The following is a 21,674-nucleotide window of genomic DNA, read 5'->3' as shown; positions in this document are numbered from 1 at the left end:
GATCATGGCGCTTTACTCGACCCCCAATGCGAAGGTCAAAGTGAACGGCCATCTATCCTTGGGATTCCCCATACGGAATGGCACGAGGCAGGGGTGTCCCCTCTCCCCCCTACTGTTCGCTCTGGCTTTGGAGCCTCTGCTTCGAACAGTGAGGGCAAACACTGATATTAGAGGGGTAACAGTAGGGTCTACGGAACACAAACTATCGGCCTATGCCGACGACGTGCTCTTTCATTTGACCCAGCCCTTAGTGTCACTGCCAAACCTTATGAGGGAACTAAAAATTTTCGGTCATGTGTCAAACCTTAAAATAAACTTTTCGAAATCCGAAATTCTGCCCATCACCATCCCTATAAAAATGGCTACTGACTTGCAACAAGCTTTCCCATTTAGCTGGGCTAAAACGTCTATTAAGTACCTGGGTATCCAACTTACAAATCGATTTGACACTATCTACTCGGCTAATTTTCCCACCCTCTTGAGCATGGTGCGTAGAGACTTACAGAACTGGACCAAGACCTCCTTCACATGGCTAGGCAAACTCAGCATACTCAAGATGAACATCCTTCCTAGGGTGCTCTTTTATTTACAGATGCTGCCAGTCACCCTCCCCAGGAGCTTCTTTGTTCAGCTTCAAAGCCAAATGATTAATTTTATTTGGCATGGTAAAAAACCAAGACTGGCGGTGTCTTTACTACAGAAGGCTAAAGAAATGGGTGGCTTGGGCCTCCCGGATGTACGACGATACTATAGAGCCATTGCGATCCAACATATCCTTAACTGGCGTCATCACGGGGGCTCAAAAATGTGGGTCTCCTTGGAGAAGAGCTTAGCAGGCCGGGACCTGTCATACGCACCCTGGCTGCCCCGTGAACACAGAGGACTCTCACAGACGACCTCACCGCTAACCATTCATGTCCTACGGGTCTGGGACCGCACAAACGCCCTGTGTGCTTTGGTGCCCCCGGGCTCCCCATTGGCACCTTTGGGAGGATATAAGTGGTTCCCTCCTGGGGAGCAGAAAACCTTTTTCGGTACGTGGGTGTCAGACGGCAATTATAGTTATGGTAAATTTGTGGATAAGGGCAAACTGATACCCCTAGACGCCTTGCGGAATAGCCACGGCAGATTCCCTATGGACTGGTGGAGGCACCAGCAACTCCAACACTTTATTGCAACAGAAGGGACCCCAATGAGAGGGCTAGACACCATCACCACACTAGAAAGCCTTTTCACAGAAGAAGAGCCAACTCCTCATTTGATTTCTGAGCTATACAGGCTACTGGGCTCGGTTCCCACCGCTGGTAAGCCAGCTTTCATAAGGGAATGGGAACGAGACCTAGGGGTGGAGTTCACGCCAGAACAACGTCTACACATGTATAAACTAGCACACTCTAGCTCCATAGAGTCTAGAACGCAGGAAACTAACTACAAGCTTCTAACTCGCTGGTACCGAGTACCGGCTGTCATAGCACGTATCTACCCCTCGGTTTCGGACCGATGCTGGCGAGGTTGCAGTCAGAAAGGCACCCTTCTTCATGTATGGTGGGAATGCCCAATGATTAGGTCTTTCTGGATGGAAGTACAGACTACCATTAAAAATGCCCTGCAGATTGAGATCCCGTTCTCCCCCGAGCATTTCCTCTTGCACCTCCCCACCCTTCCTCTAAGCCATTACAAAAAAAGCGCCCTTCCTCATCTACTAAATGCCGCTAAAAGGCTTGTACCTCTCTATTGGAAGCGCCCACAGGTCCCTACCTTAAAAGAATGGCTACAGAAGGTGGATGATATCAGAGAGGCGGAGGAGTGGGTGGCGAGGTGCAAAGATAGGAGTGAGCGCTTTGATGGTGTTTGGGCTCAGTGGCGGAGATTCATCATCGACACTAATCCGGTATCCTCTAGCCTGGATGTCGCGCTGTTGAAGTTAGCGGAGCCCTCCTTGAAGCTAAGGAGGCCTGTTGGTGGTGACGTGCGTACCTGAGTGGAATGTTTCAACGCCCCATTGATTGCACAGGGTGTTGGCCTTTTCTTTCCTAATGCATGGTTCACAAGGTATATAGCTGAAGGCTCATATGAGACGTTATGCGTCGCTAGCGACTACAGACAAGTTTTGTATCTCCTTTATTAAATAATAGAGTTGTTACTTGTTTAGACGTATTGGTCAGGGGCTCTGCCTGGCAACGTAGGCACCTCTATGTCCGCACTGACCCAGTGGATGCCCAGGGGGCGCTCCCCTTAGGCGAAGGTTAGTTGGAGGCCTATGGCCCCCCTTCCGGGGAATCCGCCCGGTGGGCATCCTAGGGCACTGAATAAAAAAGAGGCCCCTCCCTCCTGTACTAAAATGGAGGGCTGAGGGGGATAGGTCCGGCCAAGCTGATACGGCGGGGCCCCCTCTTAGGACTCAATATGACTGTTTAGCAATGTAATAAAGTTCGGAGATGATTTAATCCCTCTCCCCCCTTTCCCCTCCCGCCCTTACCCCTACGTATTACAATTTGTTATAAATCTTGTTTTTGTACCAACATATTGGTCTACACTGGAAAAATGCAATGTTCTGTGGTAAGAATGACCATAGATTATATGTATGTATGTTCTTTTTCTTATTATATAAAATAAAAATAAAGATTACAAAAAATAAAAATCTGTGACAATCAGCTGCTACATTACCTGGAGGAGAATTCTGCTGTGAACTGCAGCAAAGCATCAGATTCATTTTCAGCATTTTCAGGCACTAAGGAAACAAAGCAATTATTTTAGTGTAAACAGAGATGAGAAGTCTAGATTGGTCATGAGAGTTATAAAATGACTGCATCAAATTTGATGATTCTGTGCATGAGAGTGTTACAATAACGGGGGGCGTAAGCAGTGGTTGCTAATGAACTGCCCATAACTATTTCTGGTTAAATCATATCTGTAAATTATTCAGACTTGAGGATAAACCATTCTGTCATCAGCACAGAAAAGGGTTTTTCACAACGTGGTTTAGCCAAAAAGGAGAGGATAGTATGTGGTAGTTTTACCGCTTGCCACCTGTAGGATAGCATATGACCCCCCTAGGGCAGTGATGGTGAACCTTGGCACCCCAGATGTTTTGGAACTAAATTTCCCATGATGCTCATGCACTCTGCAGTGTAGTTGAGCATCATGGGAAATGTAGTTCCAAAACATCTGGGGTTCCAAGGTTTGCCATCACTGCCCTAGGGTTTCAGTGGTTATACTGGGAAGATGCCCGCACCTGCAGGAATCATCCTGGTATCAAAATGTACAACCAGCGATTCCTTTAAGGGCCCGTTCACACCACATGCAGTCCGGTGCATTTCTTTTTTTCTACATAAAAAAACGCATGGAAAGTAGGTTATATGTTTATAATGGCATAATTCACACCAGTGAAACATCAGTTTCACTGCGTTCCAGTTTCAGAAATAAAAAGTAGAACATGCTGCATTTTTTCTGCACTGAACTCTACGCAGTAAAACTCATCAAAAACGCACCGGAACACACCTAAACGCACTGGGACACAAAGGTGAAGATAAAAAAAAAAAAGCACTGGAGCGCTTAACCACTATGGTAAACTTCCACCGCCGGATGCTTTGGAGGTCAGAGGAGAAGTCAGGGGTCTAATAGACATATAAAGAGGACCTGTCAGAGCCCATGCTATCACAAGGGATGTTGGTCATCCCTTGTAATAGCCATAAAGTTGATTTAAAAAAATAAAATAAAGGGACACATACGTAAGTCTCCCACGCATATGTAAGCTGATCACATCACACATGTGAGGTATTGAAAAGTGAGAGCGATCATTTTAGCTCCAGACCTCCTGTGTAACTCTAAACTGGTAACCTGTAAAGGCTTTAAAGTGTTGGCTATGGAAGTTAATTATTAGGTACCATAGTTTGGCACTGTTCTACGTGTGTATGCAATTTTAAAGCATGACATGTTTGGTATCCATTTACTCGGCATATCATCTTTTATATTTTATCAAATAAATTGGGTACCATATTACATTTGTGTGTACTAAAATCCATTTAAATACATTTTTTCTCCCAAAAAATTTGGTTTGAAAACACACTGTGCAAATACTGTGAGATGTAAGAAATTGCAACATCCACCATTTTATTCCCCAGGGCTTCTGCTTAAAAATATATATAATGTTTAGGAGTTATATGTATTTTCGAGCAAAAAAAAATTATTTATTTATTTTTTTATGTCTGACAAAATATCAGAATTGACCTGGGTAGCAAGTGGTTAAACGAGAGCTGGTTGCTTTTCTTACTAGAAATGGTCATCGTCATCTGCAATTACAATTCATCCATTGATCAAGGCAAATATAAAATTCTCTATAGTACTGAAGGAAGGTTGCGGAGACTGAGCAAATACCAGATGAAAAAAGGTGTTTTTACATTGCCCCTTCCAGTGCTCCTTGCTGCAAAGGCCAGTTATAGTTGGGGGCAGCAGCCATTTGTTAATATATTGGTCAGGTGACGCATTGACACCTTTGCTGCCATAGTGCTATATTCTGGGTGTTCAGTGTGCCCCTGTGCCTTTAAGGAATGTTGGGCTCCCTCCAGGCTCACCTGCCCTCTGCCTATCCATTGAATTGCATGTGCTTCCACTGTGGAGAGTCTTAGAAGTTAGGGACTACAGGGAACAGGGTGCCTTGACGGAGCCTGTAGCTTACGCATGTATTTGCAAATGTGTGCAGACTAAAGCCCTGTTTTTAACGCATACTGTTAGACAGGTCAATTTGGTTGGTCGCAGGCTGGTCGGTACATTAAGCTTGGAAATTTCTTTGAAAAAATAAAACCAAAAATTTGAAAGGCCATATAGTTGATATCTCGCTGGATTGTGGAAAGGTGAATAAAATATATGGGGGAGGGGGGGATTAAAAAATAAGGAATCCAAAAAAAAAAAAAAGTCTGCTAATACGAGGGAGTAAACTGGTCAGGAGCACAGTGAGCATGCGCCTGTCACATTACTCATAATTGAGGACTTTTGCTGCATTTGTGGGACAACTTACTCATTGGGGACTTTCGTAGTGCAGAGGCGGAGGACATTCCAAAGAGCTCTCCATCATCCACCCCAAATTCTGTAGCATCTTCAAAGTCATCTCCATCGCTATCACTGATCATGTGAATATCTGTACACTGCTAAAAAAAAATACATAATGATGTTATGTTCTTGAAGACAATGAAAGTTTGAAGGTACTGTACATGGATAAATATAGGACATGACAGTTGTATCCAGCAGGCTATACAAATGTGACTTCAGAGTTACCTGCTCGTTAGGAAGGAATACACATATTAAATTCACCTTTCCATGTTTTTCCCCATGCAGTAACAGAATATCATCTGAGATATGACTAGCTACAACGTACAGCACCAAACATATTGCCTCCGTTTTCTCATAGATAACCTCCAAGCTGATTTCAGCTTTATCCTGCCACTTTCCAAACCTTCTTACAGGACAATGAGGTCACTTAATCACACTAGAGAACCTATTAGGACCTTGTCAAGCTCAACTTTGACAGTTAAAAGAAAAAGAAATCTGCCTGTAATTTTAGCAGACTCAGTTCACAAATCTTGATGGACTCCTCACAAGATGAAACTGTCACTTTTTATTTATTTTTTTAATTAAATCATGGCTCCTATCCTAGTCTGTAAGTTTTGTGAATGGAGTATTGCGACTGGATCTACTGTTTGAATTGCACCGGTGTAGCACAAGTCTGTGATAAATCTGAAGCCTGGCAAGAAGACAAAAAATCCAATTGTTTACTCGTCCACCCATTCCTAGGTAATTTAGGTTGTTTTTAAAATGAAAGTTTTAAGACCTACATATAAATTACCATCCTTGGTCTCGTGATCTTCCACCATAACGGTTCCAGTTATGGCAACCTGTCAGCTGTAGCTGCTCTATATGTAAGTCTCTGTGGAGCTGACCAGTCTTGCTGTCCCCATCACAACAAAGTCATCATGCCAGCCAGGGGCGGCCTGTCCATTGAGATTTGCCGTGGGGGTTTCAGTTGTTTGCTGCCCCCCCCAGACAAAAAAACACCAGCTGCCACTGATGCCAGCACAGGACTATTTCAGTGAATTTTTGTAGTTTAGAAGACTGCAATGCTGGCTGTCACATGACCACAGATTAAATTAAGTATAAGTGGCTCTTAAAAACTTTATTTCAAAAAAGCCCCCCCCTGCTTATTAAAATGAATTAAAACTGTAGTAACACAGTAGTAACACTGTAGTAATACTGTAGTAAAACAATAGTAAAACTGTAGTAACACAGTAGTAAAACTGTAGTAACACAGTAGTAACACAGTAGTAACACAGTAGTAAAACTGTAGGAACACAGTAGTAAAACTGTAGGAACACAGTAGTAAAACTGTAGGAACACGATAGTAAAACTGTAGTAACACAGTGACTAAGTGATTAGCACTTCTGCCTGGTAGCAATAGAGTCGTTGGATTGAATCCCAGCAACGGCACTACCTGCCTGGAGCTTGCATGTTCTTCCTGTGCCCACGTGGGTTTCCCCTGGGTATTCTGGTTTTCTCCCACACCCCAAAGACATGTTGATAGGTTCATTGGCTAAATTGGCCCTAGTATGTGTATATGTGAATTAGGGACCTTAGATTGTAAGCTCCTTGAGGACAGGGACAGATGTGAATGTACAATGTATATGTAAAGTTCTGCATAAATTGTCGGTGCTATATAAATACCCGTGATAAATAAAGTGTAGTAACATACAAAGTAATGTGTGTCTCTTGCTGTCCAACACAGTGCACATTAATTTGTGGCATACAAGGGGCCCAATAAACTATACACGGCGCAGTGCCTTGTATATTTGCGCAGCACCATGTATATTTGTGAACAAAGGAAGCCTGCAGTACTGATCTGTACCTGGGCAGACCAGGCAGAGATTTAGGGTTAATATTTGTGCCACAGTGTAGTGCAGATATTGGTTTAAAGGGCACCAAAACTGACCTTCCTGCAAGAAATTGCAATTTGCAACTTGTCAATTTTTGGCACACGCCACAAATCCTTTTCAAAATAGGAACACTGAGTTGTTAACTTGGCATATGTTAAGTGTACATCACATGTGCGCCTAAAAATTATTGGAAACCCAATACACTGTTAAAGTGGAACTTCACTCTCCCAATTTACATTGATTATTTAAAAACCTCGTGCTGCTAGAATTAGTAAATAGATGAATGTACAATGCCTTGAAAAAGTATTCAAACCCCTTGAAATTTTCCACATTTTGTCATGTTACAACCAAAAACATAAATGTATTTTATTGGGATTTTATGTGATAGACCAACACAAAGTGGCACATAATTGTGAAGTGGAAGGAAAATGATAAATTGTTTTCCAAATTTTTTCCAAATAAATATGCGAAAAGTGTGGCGTGCATTTGTATTCAGCCTCCTTTACTCTGATACCTCTAACTAAAATCTAGTGGAACCAATTGTCTTCAGAACTAACCTAATAAGTAAATAGCGTCCACCTGTGTGTAATTGAATACCAGTATAAATACAGTTGTTCTTTGAAGCCCTCAGAGGGTTGTTAGAGAACCTTGGTGAACAAACAGCATCATGAAAGCCAAGGAACACACCAAACAGGTCAGGGATAAAGTGGTGGATAAGTTTAAAGCAGGGTTAGGTTATAAAAAAAATCCCAAGCTTTGAACATCTCATGGAGCACTGTTCAATCCATCATCTGAAAATGGAAAGAATATGGCACAACTGCAAACCTACCAAGACATGGCCGTCCACCTAAACTGACAGGGCAGGCAAGGAGAGCATTAATCAGAGAAGCAGCCATGAGGCCCATGGTAACTCTGGAGGAGCTGCAGAGATCCACAGCTCAGGTGGGAGAATCTGTCCACAGGACAACTATTAGTCGTGCAGTCCATAAATCTGCCCTTTATGGAAGAGTGGCAAGAAGAAAGCCCCAAGAAGTCACATTTGCAGTTTGCGAGAAGCCATGTGGGGGACACAGCAAACATGTGGAAAAAGGTGCTCTGGGTCAGATGAGACAAAAATAAAACTTTTTGGCCTAAAAGCAAAATGCTATGTGTGGCGGAAAACTAACTCGGCACGTCACCTTGAACACACCATCCCCACTGTGAAACATGGTGGTGGCAGCATCATGTTGTGGGGATGCTTTTCTTCAGCAGGGACAGGGAAGCTGGTCAGAGTTGATGGGAAGTTGGATGGAGACAAATACAGGGCAATCTTAGAAGAAAACCTGTTATAGTCTGCAAAAGACTTGAGACTGGGGTGGAGGTTCACCTTCCAGCAGGACAATGACAAAAAACATACAGCCAGAGCTACAATGGAATAGTTTAGATCAGAGATATGCAAATAGCGGACCTTAAGCTGTTGCAAAACTACAAGTCCCATCATGCCTCTGCCTCTGGGTGTCATGCTTGTGTCAGTCAGAGTCTTGCTATGCCTCATGGGACTTGTAGTTCGTCAAAAGCTGGAGGTCCTCTAATTGCATATCCCTGGTTTAGATCAAAGCATATTCGTGTGTTAGAATGGCCCAGTCAAAGTCCAGACCTAAATCCAATTGACAATCTGGAGCAAGTCTTTGCTGTTCAAAGACGCTCTCCACCCAATCTGACAGAGCTTGAGCTATTTTGCAAAGAAGAATGGACAAAAATGTCACTCTCTAGATGTGCAAAGCTGGTAGAGACATCCCCAAAAAGACTTTCAGCTGTAATTGCAGCAAAAGGTGGTTCTACAAAGTATTGACTCAGGGGGGCTGAATATAAATGTACGCCGCATTTTTCACATATTTATTTGTAAACAATTCTGAAAACCATTTATCATTTTCCTTCCACTTCACAATTATGTGCCACTTTGTGTTGGCCTATCACATAAATATCCCAATAAAATACATTTACGTTTTTAGTTGTAACATAACAAAATGTTGAAAATGTCAAGGGGTATGAATAATTTTTCAGGGCACTGTATATCATATTTACTTGTTTAAAAAAAAAAAAAAAAAAAAAAAAAAGTTACTTCCTGGTTACCAGGCCTATGCAAATGATGTCATACATCCCAGGAGTCATCGGGAGGGGAGGAGAGGTTTTCTCAGCTAAGCACACCCTCCAGCATGCATGACTGAGCTAAGGGCAGATGGATTCCAGGAAGTAAATGCTACACAAATCATTTGTCTTTACTCAAGATGGCCATGGCCAAAAATGTTAGGGGGTGTTGTTCAAAGTGATTTCTCAGCAAAATAAAGCATAAAGAGGATGGATGGGCTTAAAATGAATAAAATAGTGTTTTTGGTTGCAGATGCAGTGAAAATCTACTTTAATGCATGAGCCCCATGGCAGCACAATAGTGTGAATGGGCCCTAAAGGTTGACTTATAAAAAAAAAAATTCAGATTGGAGTATAATTTAAGCTGTTCTATCTCTTGATCTACAGGACATTCTGATATGTGGTCTTCGCTGAAGATAACCACTGCATACAGTCAGGTCCATAAATTTTGGGACATCGACACAATTCTAATATTTTTGGCTCTATACAAAGTTTATATATGTGCCTCCCACTTTTTAAGGGACCAAAAGTAATGGGACAGATTAACAATCATCCATCAAACTTTCATTTTTTTAATACTTGGTTGCAAATCCTTTGCAGTCAATTACAGCCTGAAGTCTGGAACGCATTGACATCACCAGATACTGGGTTTCATCCCTGGTGATGCTCTGCCAGGCCTCTACTGCAACTGTCTTCAGTTCCTGCTTGTTCTTGGGGCATTTTCCCTTCAGTTTTGTCTTCAGCAAGTGAAATGCATGCTCAATCGGATTCAGGTCAGGTGATTGACTTGGCCATTGCATAACATTCCCCTTCTTTCCCTTAAAAAACTCTTCGTTGCTTTCGCAGAATGCTTCGGGTCATTATCCATCTGCACCGTGAAGCGCCGGTCCAATGAGTTCTGAATTATTTTCCTGAATATGAGCAGATAATATTGCCCGAAACACTTCAGAATTCATCCTGCTGCTTTTGTCAGCAGTCACATCATCAATAAATACAAGAGAACCAGTTCCATTGGCAGCCATACATGCCCACGCCATGACACTACTACCACTACCATGCTTCACTGATGAGGTGGTATGCTTTGGATCATGATCAGTTCCTTTCCTTCTCCATACTCTTCTCTTCCCATCACTCTGGTACAAGTTGATCTTGGTCTCATCTGTCCATAGGATGTTGTTCCAGAACTGTGAAGGCTTTTTTAGATGTTGTTTGGCAAACTCTAATCTGGCCTTCCTGTTTTTGAGGCTCACCAATGGTTTACATCTTGTGGTGAACCCTCTGTATTCACTCTGGTGAAGTCTTCTCTTGATTGTTGACATTGACACACATACACCAACCTCCTGGAGAGTGTTCTTGATATGGCCAAGTGTTGTGTAGGGTGTTTTCTTCACCAGGGAAAGAATTCTTCGGATCATCCACCACAGTTGTTTTCCACGGTCTTCCAGGTCTTTTGGTGTTGCTGAGCTCACTGGTGCGTTCTTTCTTTTTAAGGATGTTCCAAACAGTTGATTTGTCCACACCTAATGTTTTTGCTATCTCTCTGATGGGTTTGTTTTGTTTTTTCAGCCTAATTATGGCTTGCTTCACTGATAGTGACAGCTCTTCGGATCTCATATTGAGAGTTGACAGCAACAGATTCCATATGCAAATAGCACACTTGAAATGGACTCTGGACCTTTTACCTGCTCCTTGTAAATGGGATAATGAGGTAATAACACACACCTGGCCATGAAACAGCTGAGCAGCCAATAGTCTTTCGGTCCCTTAAAAAGTGGGAGGCACATATACAAACTGTTGTAATTCCTACACTGTTCACCTGATTTGGATGTGAATACCCTCAAATTAAAGCTGAAAGTCTGAAGTTAAAGCACATCTTGTTTGTTTCATTTCAAATCCATTGTAGTGGTGTATAGAGCCAAAAAGATTAGAATTGTGTCGATGTCCCAATATTTATGGACCTGACTGTATGTACTATTCATCACTAGCTCACTATGAATTACCTGAGTTTGCTTTACAAGATTTCCAAATGCTTGGCTGAAAATGGCACTGGAGAAATGACACTAATATTCAAATGAAAACTTACAGCTGAACATGCACATAATACCATTGTTGTTTTACCATATCGGCTTTCATAAAGCAAAAATCAGTGCCTGTTGATATATTCAGTCTATAGATCTAAATACGTTATAGCACACAATGTCCATTATACTCCCACCATCAATTCCCTTGGAACACTATCTCCCTTCAGGAATGTTATAAAACAATAAAAATAAGATCAAATTGCTGTTTAATTGGATTAGATCTGTCACTTGCATATAACAGGAGACAGAAAAGCATGAAGTAAACAATATATTGAAAATGTAATATATGCTTTCCTCCTCTCTATTTATGCAATCTTAAGCTGGGTACACACTATTCTTTTTTTTTTGAACAGAAAAAGCCTGTCAGCTCCGGTCGGAGCCGCTGAATTAACCATGTAAGGTTAGTTCAGCAATCTCCCCCACTGAGCTGTTTCGGCAGGGAGGGGCGGCCCCCCTGCCAGAACACTCCGATCAGCGCTCTCTGCCATTGGCTGAATGCTGACCGGGAGTCGGTCGGATGCTGGTTTTCCAGCATGCTTGCTTGACAGAAGCTGCCCTCTGTCGGACAGACTGGCGTACACACGGGCAGAATGTCTGCTGTTTTTTTTTGTAACCGGCTGTTGTCTCCCGAAATTCGGCCTGTGTGTACCCAGCTTTAGTGGCTGTCCCATAAAGTGAGACTTTAAATGAGCTGTAAAGGCAGAAGGTTTTTTATCTTAATGCATAGAATGCATTAAGATGACAAAAACCTTCTGTATGTAGCAGCACCCTCTAATTACTTACCAGAGCCCCGTTTCTCTCCACGATGTCCACGAGTGTCTTAGCTGTCCAAGAGACTCCTCCTGAGTGGCTGAGACACCGCAGCGGTGCCATTGGCTCCCACAGCTGTCAATCAAAATCAGTCAGCCAATCAGGGGAGAAGGGGGGCGGGGCCAGGTCAGGGTCCGTGTCTGAACAGATACATGGAGCTCTGACTCAGCTCGGGTGTCCCCTGTAGCAGGCTGCTGGCGGAGGGTCACTCGATTGGAGGAGCCAGGAACAGCAAAGAGGGACCCGAGAAGAAGAGGATCAGGGCTGCTCTTTTCAAAATCAACTGCACAGAGGAGGCAAGTATAACATGTTTGTTATTTTTAATGAAAAAAAAAAAAACAAGCCTTTACAATCACTAACTTGCTGCAAAATAGTGCTATAACATGTTCCCATAGAAAGAATATCTTTCTTCCAAAGAGCTGTCAAAGGACATCAGGGACAAGATTGTAGACCTGTACAAGACTAGAATGGGCTACAAGACCATCAGAAAGAAGCTTGGTGAGGGGACAATTATTTGCAAATGGAAGAAATACAAAAAAAAACCAGCAATCGCAATCGGTCTGGAGCTCCATGCAAGATTTCGCCTCATGGGGTAAGGATGATCATGTGAAAAGTGAAGGATCGGCCCAGAACTACACGGGAGGAGCTTGTGAATGATCTCAAGGCAGTTGGGACCACAGTCACCTAACAAACCAATGGTAACACAATACGCCTCCTGAGATGTGTGCAAACCTGGTAACCAACTACAAGAAACAAATACTAAGTAATGTTTTGCTTGGGGATCAAATACTTATTTTACTCACTGAACTGCAACTCAATATATAACATTTGTATCATGTGTTTTTCTGGATTTTTGGTTGATATTCTGTCTCATTTAAAATACACCTATGATAAAAATAATAGGCCCTTCATTTCTTTGTAAGTGGGCAAACTTACAAAATCTGCAGGGGATCAAATAATTACCGTATTTATCGGCGTATAACACGCACCCCGATTTAAGAGGGAAGTTTCCGGAAAAATAACTTTTTTTTAAAATAAACTACTGAAGCAAAATAATGGTCAGTGAGAATCAATCCAATCTGATTAGTGCCCATCTGCAGCCTCAATGCAGCCTAATCTGTGCCCATCTGCAGCCTGTTCTGCGCCCATCTGCCGCACCAATGCAGCTCACCCTCTCTCATAGGACATCACCGAGCCATCATCTGTTTACTCGGCTCTCAGTCAGCAGTCACATACACAGTCCCGCCTCCGCCATCAGCATTGGACCAACTCCTGTGATAGACAGAACACTGGTCCAATGCCGGTGGAGGAGTCAGGACTGTGTGTGATGTGCGAGCCGAGTGGAGAGGAGATGACGGCTCGATGATTTCTAGCGGCACTCGTCCCCCTCCTCCCCCCGGGGTACGCTGACGGCGTATAACACGCACTTGCGATTTCCCCCCTATTTTCAGGGGGAAAAAAAGTGCATGTTATACACCGATACTGTACACACACACACACACACACACACACACAGAGTATCTCACACAAGTGAGTACACCCCTCACATTTTTGTAAATGTTTTATTCTATCTTTTCATGTGACAACACTGAAGAAATGACACTTTGCTACAATGTAAAGTAGTGAGTGTACAGCTTGTATAACAGTGTAAATTTGTTGTCCCCTCAAAATAACTCAACACACAGCCATTAATGTCTAAACCACTGGCAACAAAAGTGAGTACACCCCTAAGTGAAAATGTCCAAATTGGGCCCAAAGTGTCAACATTTTGTGTGGCCACCATTATTTACCAGCACTGCCTTAACCCTCTTGGGCATGGCGTTCACCAGAGCTTCACAGGTTGCCACTGGAGTCCTCTTCCACTCCTCCATGACAACATCACGGAGCTGGTGGATGTTAGAGACCTTGCGCTCTTCCACCTTCCATTTGAGGATGCCTCACAGATGCTCAATAGGGTTTAGGTCTGGAGACCTATTTGGCCAATACATCACCTTTACCCTCAGCTTCTTTAGCAAGGCAGTGATCATCTTATAGGTATGTTTGGGGTCGTTATGTTGGAATACTGCCCTGCGGCCCAGTCCCTGAAGGGAGGGGTCATGCTCTGCTTCAGTATGTCACAGTACATGTTGGCATTCATGGTTCCCTCAATGAACTGTAGCTCCCCAGTGCCAGCAGCACTCATACAGCCCCAGACCATGACACTCCCACCACCATGCTTGAATGTAGGTAAGACACACTTGTCTTTGTACTCCTCACCTGGTTGCCGCCACACACACTTGACACCATCTGAACCCAAATAAGTTTATCTTGGTCTCATCTGACCACAGGACATGGTTCCATTAATCCATGTCCTTAGTCTGCTTGTCTTCAGCAAACTGTTTGCGGGCTTTCTTATGCATCATCTTTAGAAGAGGCTTCCTTCTGGGACGACAGCCATGCAGACCAATTTGATGCAGCGTGCGGCGTATGGTCTGAGCATTGACAGGCTAACCTCCCCCCTTCAACCTCTGCAGCAATGCTGGCAGCACTCATACATCTATTTCCCAAAGACAACCTCTGGATATTACGCTGAGCACGTGAACACACCTGCACCCCATTCACACCTGAGACCTTGTAACACTAATGAGTCCCATGACACCGGGGAGGGAAAATGGCTAATTGGGCCCAATTTGGACATTTTCACTTAGGGGTGCACTCATTTTTGTTGCCAGTGGTTTAGACATTAATGGCTGTGTGTTGAGTTATTTTGAGGGGACAGCAAATTTACACTGTTATACAAGCTGTACACTCACTACTTTACATTGTAGCAAAGTGTCATTTCTTCAGTGTTGTCACATGAAAAGAAAATATTTACAAAAATGTGAGGGGTTTACTCACTTTTGAAATACTGTAATATATATATATATATATATATATATATATATATATATATATATATATATACACACACACATATATACACCCCCCAAGATACAAAATGTAAAATATATAACAGCTTACCAGTTCCTAGATGGGATGACTGCGCTCGTTTTCTTTTTTTAAGACTTTTTGTGCCTTTTATTTTTATCTGGTGATGCTGCCAGCAACACACTTTCTGCCCTAGGACGTCAACATTCACTCACTAAAATCTACCTATAGAGAAGCAGTACCGTCACACCCTAGAAGTGCAGAGTACCTTTCCCTCTCCTCTACCTCCATGGTATGGGGGGAAATGTTTTGTAGCCCACAGAGATAGCTGAAAACAATGTAGCTAATTACAGTGCAGTACAGAGAGCACTGGAAGTTAGAAGCTCATAGGGTGTCTGGCAGGATCAATATGATTGTTTATTTGTTGAAGAGATATAACAAAACACTTTTAATATATATTTAACAGACCAAAAAGGAGCAAATAAGATGTTCATTGGTAGAATTGACGTACATTTTAATATATTGCTAAACTGAATGTTATGCAGAAACATACTGCAACTAAATCATAAGTAATCCTCATTAGCTCAGATCTGTTGAAGTTTAAAATCAGCAGCTGCAATGTGTTAAATGCTCTTTAGACTGTTACTAAATAATGCAAAAATAATCTGGAAAAATATTTCTTGTTCTTTGTGAACAGGTAATGGAAACCAAGATATTGGTAAAAAAAAAAAAAAAGAAAACTCATATTACCCAACAAGCATTAAGTTAAGCCTACTAATGTTCAGGTTGTCACCTAAGCCAGGAACTTGACACCGCTTTCAGATGCACAACTAAATCACACTAGGCCTTATTTATCAAAAATTGTTAAGCAAATACTCTCTATATTTTACTCATTCAGCCTTTCAGTGGCGTTTGTTACTATAGACCAACTTATTATTGTTTAATGTGATATTTTTTAAGGTAATTTCAAGCTTAGGGTTTTATATAAAAACATGATGCAAGAGCAACTGTTTTCCCTGTGGAGGTCAGTGCCCAAGTGCAGAGGAGCTACATAATTTAGTCAAGTGAACCAGAATCAAAGTACCAGGGGATATCCTTTTTTCTGCAAACAGGTAGAGAGCCATGTGGATTATAACTCCCCAACTCCCCATCACGGCTTAAAATGCCAAGTATGTAGAAAGGATGAGAGTACCACAAAAACTGGTAGATTGAATCATTCTAGATATACTGCTTTTATTGTTGCATTAGAAGATAGTGAAGTGTTGATCGAAGAATACAAATAAAATAATAAGCTAGTTATGCTAAGAGTGATTTCTTCGTAAGGGAGAAGAGATCCATCACCTTAGGAAACCAGCAAAAAACTGAGGACTCACTTTGCCAGTGTCCTATTGCCTGAAAGTACAGGCCTATAAGACAAAGTCCATCACCTTAGGAAACCAGCAAAAAACTGAGGACTCACTTTGCCAGTGTCCTATTGCCTGAAAGTACAGGCCTATAAGACAAAGTCTACGAATATCAAGCAAGTTTCCTGTACTGTGCAATTAAGATAATCCATTGTGTTTTGAGGGCTCAAAAGTCCCCCTTCATGAAATGAGATGCATGTGGTTTATAAAAAAAATAAACACTTGTTTATTTGCCGGGACCAAGAACTCTGCTCTGCCCCTACAGTGCTCACTGGAGCACTGGGCAGAAGAGGGGGTGGACACAGCTGCCTATGCTGTGGACAGGAGCCAGCTGACAGGCAGCTTTGATGGATCCCGGCAATATGGTTGAGAGCCTTCCAGAGCCTGGAATGCCTCTGTGATGTCAGCTGACAGCGGACTATAGCCTACTACAAGCCAACTCCGGGTCACAGCAGAGCAAAAGTAGGTGCACTCCTGTGACTGGCAAGAGAAGTATGGCCAAAAAAGCATTACCCATACTTCTCTTTTAAAGACTGCAGCAATTAAAATAATACTAAAGGCTTGTGCTTTATTTTTTTAAAATTACAAACATGATATACTTACCTGCTTTGTGTAATGGTTTTTCCCAGAGCAAATATGATCCTCCTCTTCTCAGTTCCCCCGCCAGCGCTCTGGGCTCCGCTCCTGTCTCCAAAAGACACACAGGGTACGAGAGACTCGAGAGAGACTTGGCTCTAGTGCACATCGCGGGATCAAGACCAGGTTCAGGTATGTATTTAGGGGGACTGCGGGGGAAGCTGCTTGCAGAAGTTTTTTTTACCTTACTGCATAGAACACATGAAGGTAAAAAACCTTCTGCCTTTAGAACCACTTTAAGGACAAAATTTGACAACAATGTGCAAATAAAATCATAGGACTCGTACTGGTATGGGTCGCTGGTTAGGGGGCTGCATCATTTAAGCTCTAAAAAAGGGGGAAGATTTGAGCCCACGAAACACATTGGATTTTTCCTCTTATGTGCAATAAAGACCTATTGGACTCATACCAGTTTGTGTGGCACTCATATCCTTTCTAGAGTCTTTAGACGACTCTGGGGACCCTTAGGAATACCCCAGTTGCCTTCTGAATTTGGATCTCAAGCCCTCTTTTTTCAATTTCTGTGACCAGCGCTCTACCAACACATTTGCTGTCATGGTTTAAAGCAGACCAGCATTTTAGGTTGGGGTCTGCTGTTACTTTGATATCCAATTGGCTGCTTTGGATGAATATACTATGCTCATAGACAAATCAAAGACTAATCAAATCAGAATGATCTGGTAGTCCCTGGTAACAAACTGGCTTTCCAAGTTATTTGCACTACCGACAACAAAAATAGCCAACTGCAGCTTTTCACAATTGCACATAAAGTAATTCCAACAAGTGTACCATTTGAGGAAGAAGTTCATACTTTGAAAGTTTTTTTCATAGCAAGTTTCCTGCAAAATTCTTAATTCTAACTGTATATTGGAAGCAAACCAATTTAGCACATACACCATCTATTAATGAAACCTAAGTAACAGCCAATCAGAAAGAGGAGGCAGTGAGTGTATTTGAGCTTGAGCGAATGAACTCTGTAAACTGGCCTTTTTTTTCTTTGTTTTACACAACAAGGTAAGGAGAAGCTAAGAAAAACGTGTACGCTCATTCACAAAAATCAGCATTTGCACAGGTATGTGCACTGTGTGTCCAGGGACACTCATCTGTCCCTAATCACAGATACTTGGATACGTGGTTACCTGTTAACAGTTGTGAGCCTGTCTTGGATTTGTACAAGCTGCTGGCTGAAGTCTATTGCACACACCTGTGGATACCCACTGCAAAAATAAGTGCTGATTCTAAGTGGTGTATGGTCCAAATTGGCCATGTGAATGAGCCCTAAAGGAATCAAGGGCAGAGCATGCAAAATAGTACTATGCAATATTTCATATCACATGCATATTTTTTAAGCCTGACTACAGTAAGTGAAAAAAATATATAAAAAACACGATAATTATCTTTCAAACCTTAACCTTTCTTTATCATATAAAAAGGCTTGCTATCTACATACATTACCAAGTATGTAAAATAACCTATTGCCAAAAGTTTGTGGACACTTGACCATCACACCTACACTATATGTCCTATGGACATCTCTCCAATTTACTGAGTTCAGGTGCCTTCAGTGAAGGATATTGTTCTAGCATGACAGTGTGTGCTGTGCACAAAGCCAAGTCCACAAAGAAATGTTTTGTCAAGTTTGGTGTGGAGGAACTTGAGTGGCCTACCCAGAGCTCAGACCTCAACCCTACTGAACACCTTTGGGATGAATTGAAACAAAGATTGCAAGCCGCGTCTTCTCGATCAACAGTACCTGACCTGAATGGGACATCCAACAGGTTTTTATAGAAGTGATGGTCAGGTGTCAACAACTTTTGAACATATATGGGGAGATTTAGTAAAACTGAAGCACTCAGAACCTAGTGCAGCCGTGTATGGTAGCCAATCAACTTCTAACTTCAAATAGTTCAATTTTGCTTTGACAACAAAACCTGGAAGCTGACTGATTTCTATGCAGAGCTGCATCAGATTTTGCACTCCAGTTTTAGTAAATCTGGCCCATAGTGCACACTCATGGAAACAAGTCAAAATCCTAGCAAAAGAGAATATGGGGTTAATTTACAAAAAATAGAGAGTGCAAAATCTGGTACAGCTGTACATGGTAGCCAATCAGCTTCTAGCTTCAGCTTGTTCCGGAACTTCTTTTGGATGACAGGCGTCCTGTGATTTTACCACAATTCTTCAGCAGACAATCGTGGCAAAAATCGCACCGCGATTTGGCTGCCATTAAAAGTAACGGGGATCGCAAGAGCGTCCTGCAGCAATTTGGAATCATGGGCATAATCGTGGCAAATTCTGCCCACGATCCAGAAGGCCGTGGTGTGAACGAAGCCTAGGGCATGGGCACCTCCATGAAGCAGGATCCGCTTGCTCAGCGGGTGATCTCTCCACTGAGCAGGCAGATGACAGGTCCGTGTCGGCTCCGCTATGGAGAACGGACACAGACACAGCCGCTCTAGTCTATGGGGCAATTAGATGGAAACAGACTGTCTGTCCGTTTCCATCTGATCTGATCCCTCAGACGGATGGGGAATAGGTCCCCATCTGTGTTTTTGGCTGCTGACATCCGCCACTCCATAGAAGAGTCTGGGGGGTCCGATCAGGTCTGCCTGAAAAAGTGACAGGACGTGATCGGATCTCGCCCATGTGAAAGGGGCCTTAAAGCGGGGTTCCACTCAAATTCTTAACTTAATCTTACCCCCTTCAGTTAATTGCATAGATGTTCAAAAGCTGCACGAAAAATTTTTTTATCGCTGTAATTACCTTTATATTGTACTTTATTGTGGCACTTCCTGTCTCTCCTCCCATGGGAGTAGGCGTGTTTATTGCCTTTCCCCGGCGCCTGGGAGCTTAGTGTCAGGCTTCCCAAGATTCAGTGCGGAAACAATGATCATGCGCGTGAACAAGCTGTGAATGAACAGTATTCACTACATCCAGGAAATCAATGCTTGTGGGCTTCACATGCCCACAAGCAAGATGGAAACAGCCAGCATCACATTTTTAAAGTTATTCTTCAGTAGGAAAACAGACAGAGGCAGAAATATTATACCCAAACTGTGAGTATTATTTTGGGATTAGCAAAATGTCTCAATGACCTAAAAAAAAAAAAAATTAGATTGGTCGCCGGACTCCCGCTTTAAGCTTTGGCAAGAAAACCTGGAAGCTAGTTTCTATGCAGAGCTGCACCAGATTTTGCACTCAACCCTAATGCCGTGTACACACAGACGGACTTTTTCGACCAGACTGGTCCGACAGAACAAGTCCGTCGGACAATCCGACCATGTGTGGGCTTCATCGGACCTTCAGCTGACTTTTTCTGTCGAAAATCAGACGGACTTTAGATTTGGAACAGGTTTCAAATCTTTCCGACGGACCCAGTTCCTATCGAGAAATCCGCTCGTCTGTATGCTAGTCCGATGGACGAAAACCGACGCTAGGGCAGCTATTGGCTACTGGCTATGAACTTCCTTATTTTAGTCCGGTCATACTTCATTACCTACGAATAAGTCGGACTTTGCTGTGATCGTGTGTGTGCAAGTCTGTTCGTTACAGAGTCCGTCATAAATCCGTCGGAAAGACCGTCAGACCTTTGATGCCAAAAAGTCGGGCCGTGTGTACACGGCATTAAATTTCAGAATCTTGTCTACACCATACACTACATGTCAGCTAAATAAGTCAAAAGCATAAATACCTCTGAGATTTTCATCTACTACCCATAGGTATCTTTCAAGCTTAAAATATCTCAGTATAATGAAACAATAATTATTAGAAGCAGCTAGTGGACTAAACAAAGCTGTGCCTCCCAATGAGGAGTTAAACTCTTTGAGAACAAACAATGGTTTTGGATTCCATCAAAACATTTGCACCTAATGTGTGACTGAATTAATGTAATGTTCACTGTGACAATGGTAATTCCTATTTAAGTAGTTAAGAATGCTAAGTAATAGGATAAAAATTACAGTGCTCATTTACAAAACAGAAATAATCTGCAGATAAACTTGCCAGGTAACTTCCTGCTATTTACAAAAGATAATGTAAGAGCAGCGTGATTCAAGCCAGGAAGAATCTGAGTGCAATGAAATAAATGGTTGCTCAGTTGACCCCCATGTAAGACGAGTAAGCGTACAGCACATAAAACTTCCGCTCTGCTGTGTAACTTTATTTACACGCCAATTAAAAGGACACTAGCTTTGAAAATCCCAACAGCCCATGTCATTATAGAAAGGAACACATTGGCTGCATATTTAAACCCCAACACCAGCCATTTATTTTTTCTTTGAAGTTACTTTAAAAGTTGCATTTATTTATACCTACAGTTGTTTACCCACCTTCCCCGCCAGTGTACTTGTAAAAATGGGAGCTGCCAATGCTAATTGCTTTCAAAATGTGCAGGTTTAAATTCTGTGACCGGCCTTACTACTAGGATTTGTACATTCTTCTCAGTGTGGTCAGTTTTCTGGCTGCGGTGGGAGAACAGCCTGCCTATCCTCCAATGGCCAAGACTTGTGCTGACACCCCCCCCTGCACAGCCCTTCACTGGGAAGATCAGTGTACTACAATCTCTCTGCCTTATGGGTTGTTTTACAAGGTGAGGGTACATATACTCTATAATTCCTTTGTAGCTTCTCATGCCTGCACATGATGCACGGTCAGCAGCTCACAGTTTTAAAATAATTTCTGTTAGCTAAAACTTCCTTGGAAACGGCGGTGGCTGTTAGCTGAATAGCTAACGAGATAAAGTCCTGGGGGAGGGAAGAAGATACATAACTGGCAAGAGCTAAGGTGTG

General features: G+C 42.5%; 1 protein-coding gene across 2 annotated transcripts in view; it reads right to left on the bottom strand.

The window, feature by feature from the left end:
• Window positions 1-21,674, bottom strand: part of FAF1 (Fas associated factor 1) — a 473,366-nt gene that overhangs the window by 154,411 nt on the left and 297,281 nt on the right. Inside the window, exons 10-11 of one of the 2 annotated variants that reach the window (XM_073593564.1) lie at window positions 5,018-5,147; window positions 2,668-2,731 (exon numbers count right to left, since the gene is read on the bottom strand). In XM_073593564.1, the coding sequence (XP_073449665.1) occupies window positions 2,668-2,731; window positions 5,018-5,147 (194 nt within the window). The remainder of the gene's footprint in view (window positions 1-2,667; window positions 2,732-5,017; window positions 5,148-21,674) is intronic. The other variant, XM_073593565.1, reaches the window with a different exon arrangement.

The sequence above is a fragment of the Aquarana catesbeiana genome, linkage group LG07 (genome assembly GCF_042186555.1).
Source record: "Aquarana catesbeiana isolate 2022-GZ linkage group LG07, ASM4218655v1, whole genome shotgun sequence".
Taxonomy (NCBI): Eukaryota; Metazoa; Chordata; class Amphibia; order Anura; family Ranidae; genus Aquarana; species Aquarana catesbeiana.
Note: the sequence above shows the minus strand (reverse complement) of the source record. Positions and strands in the feature narration are given on the sequence as shown.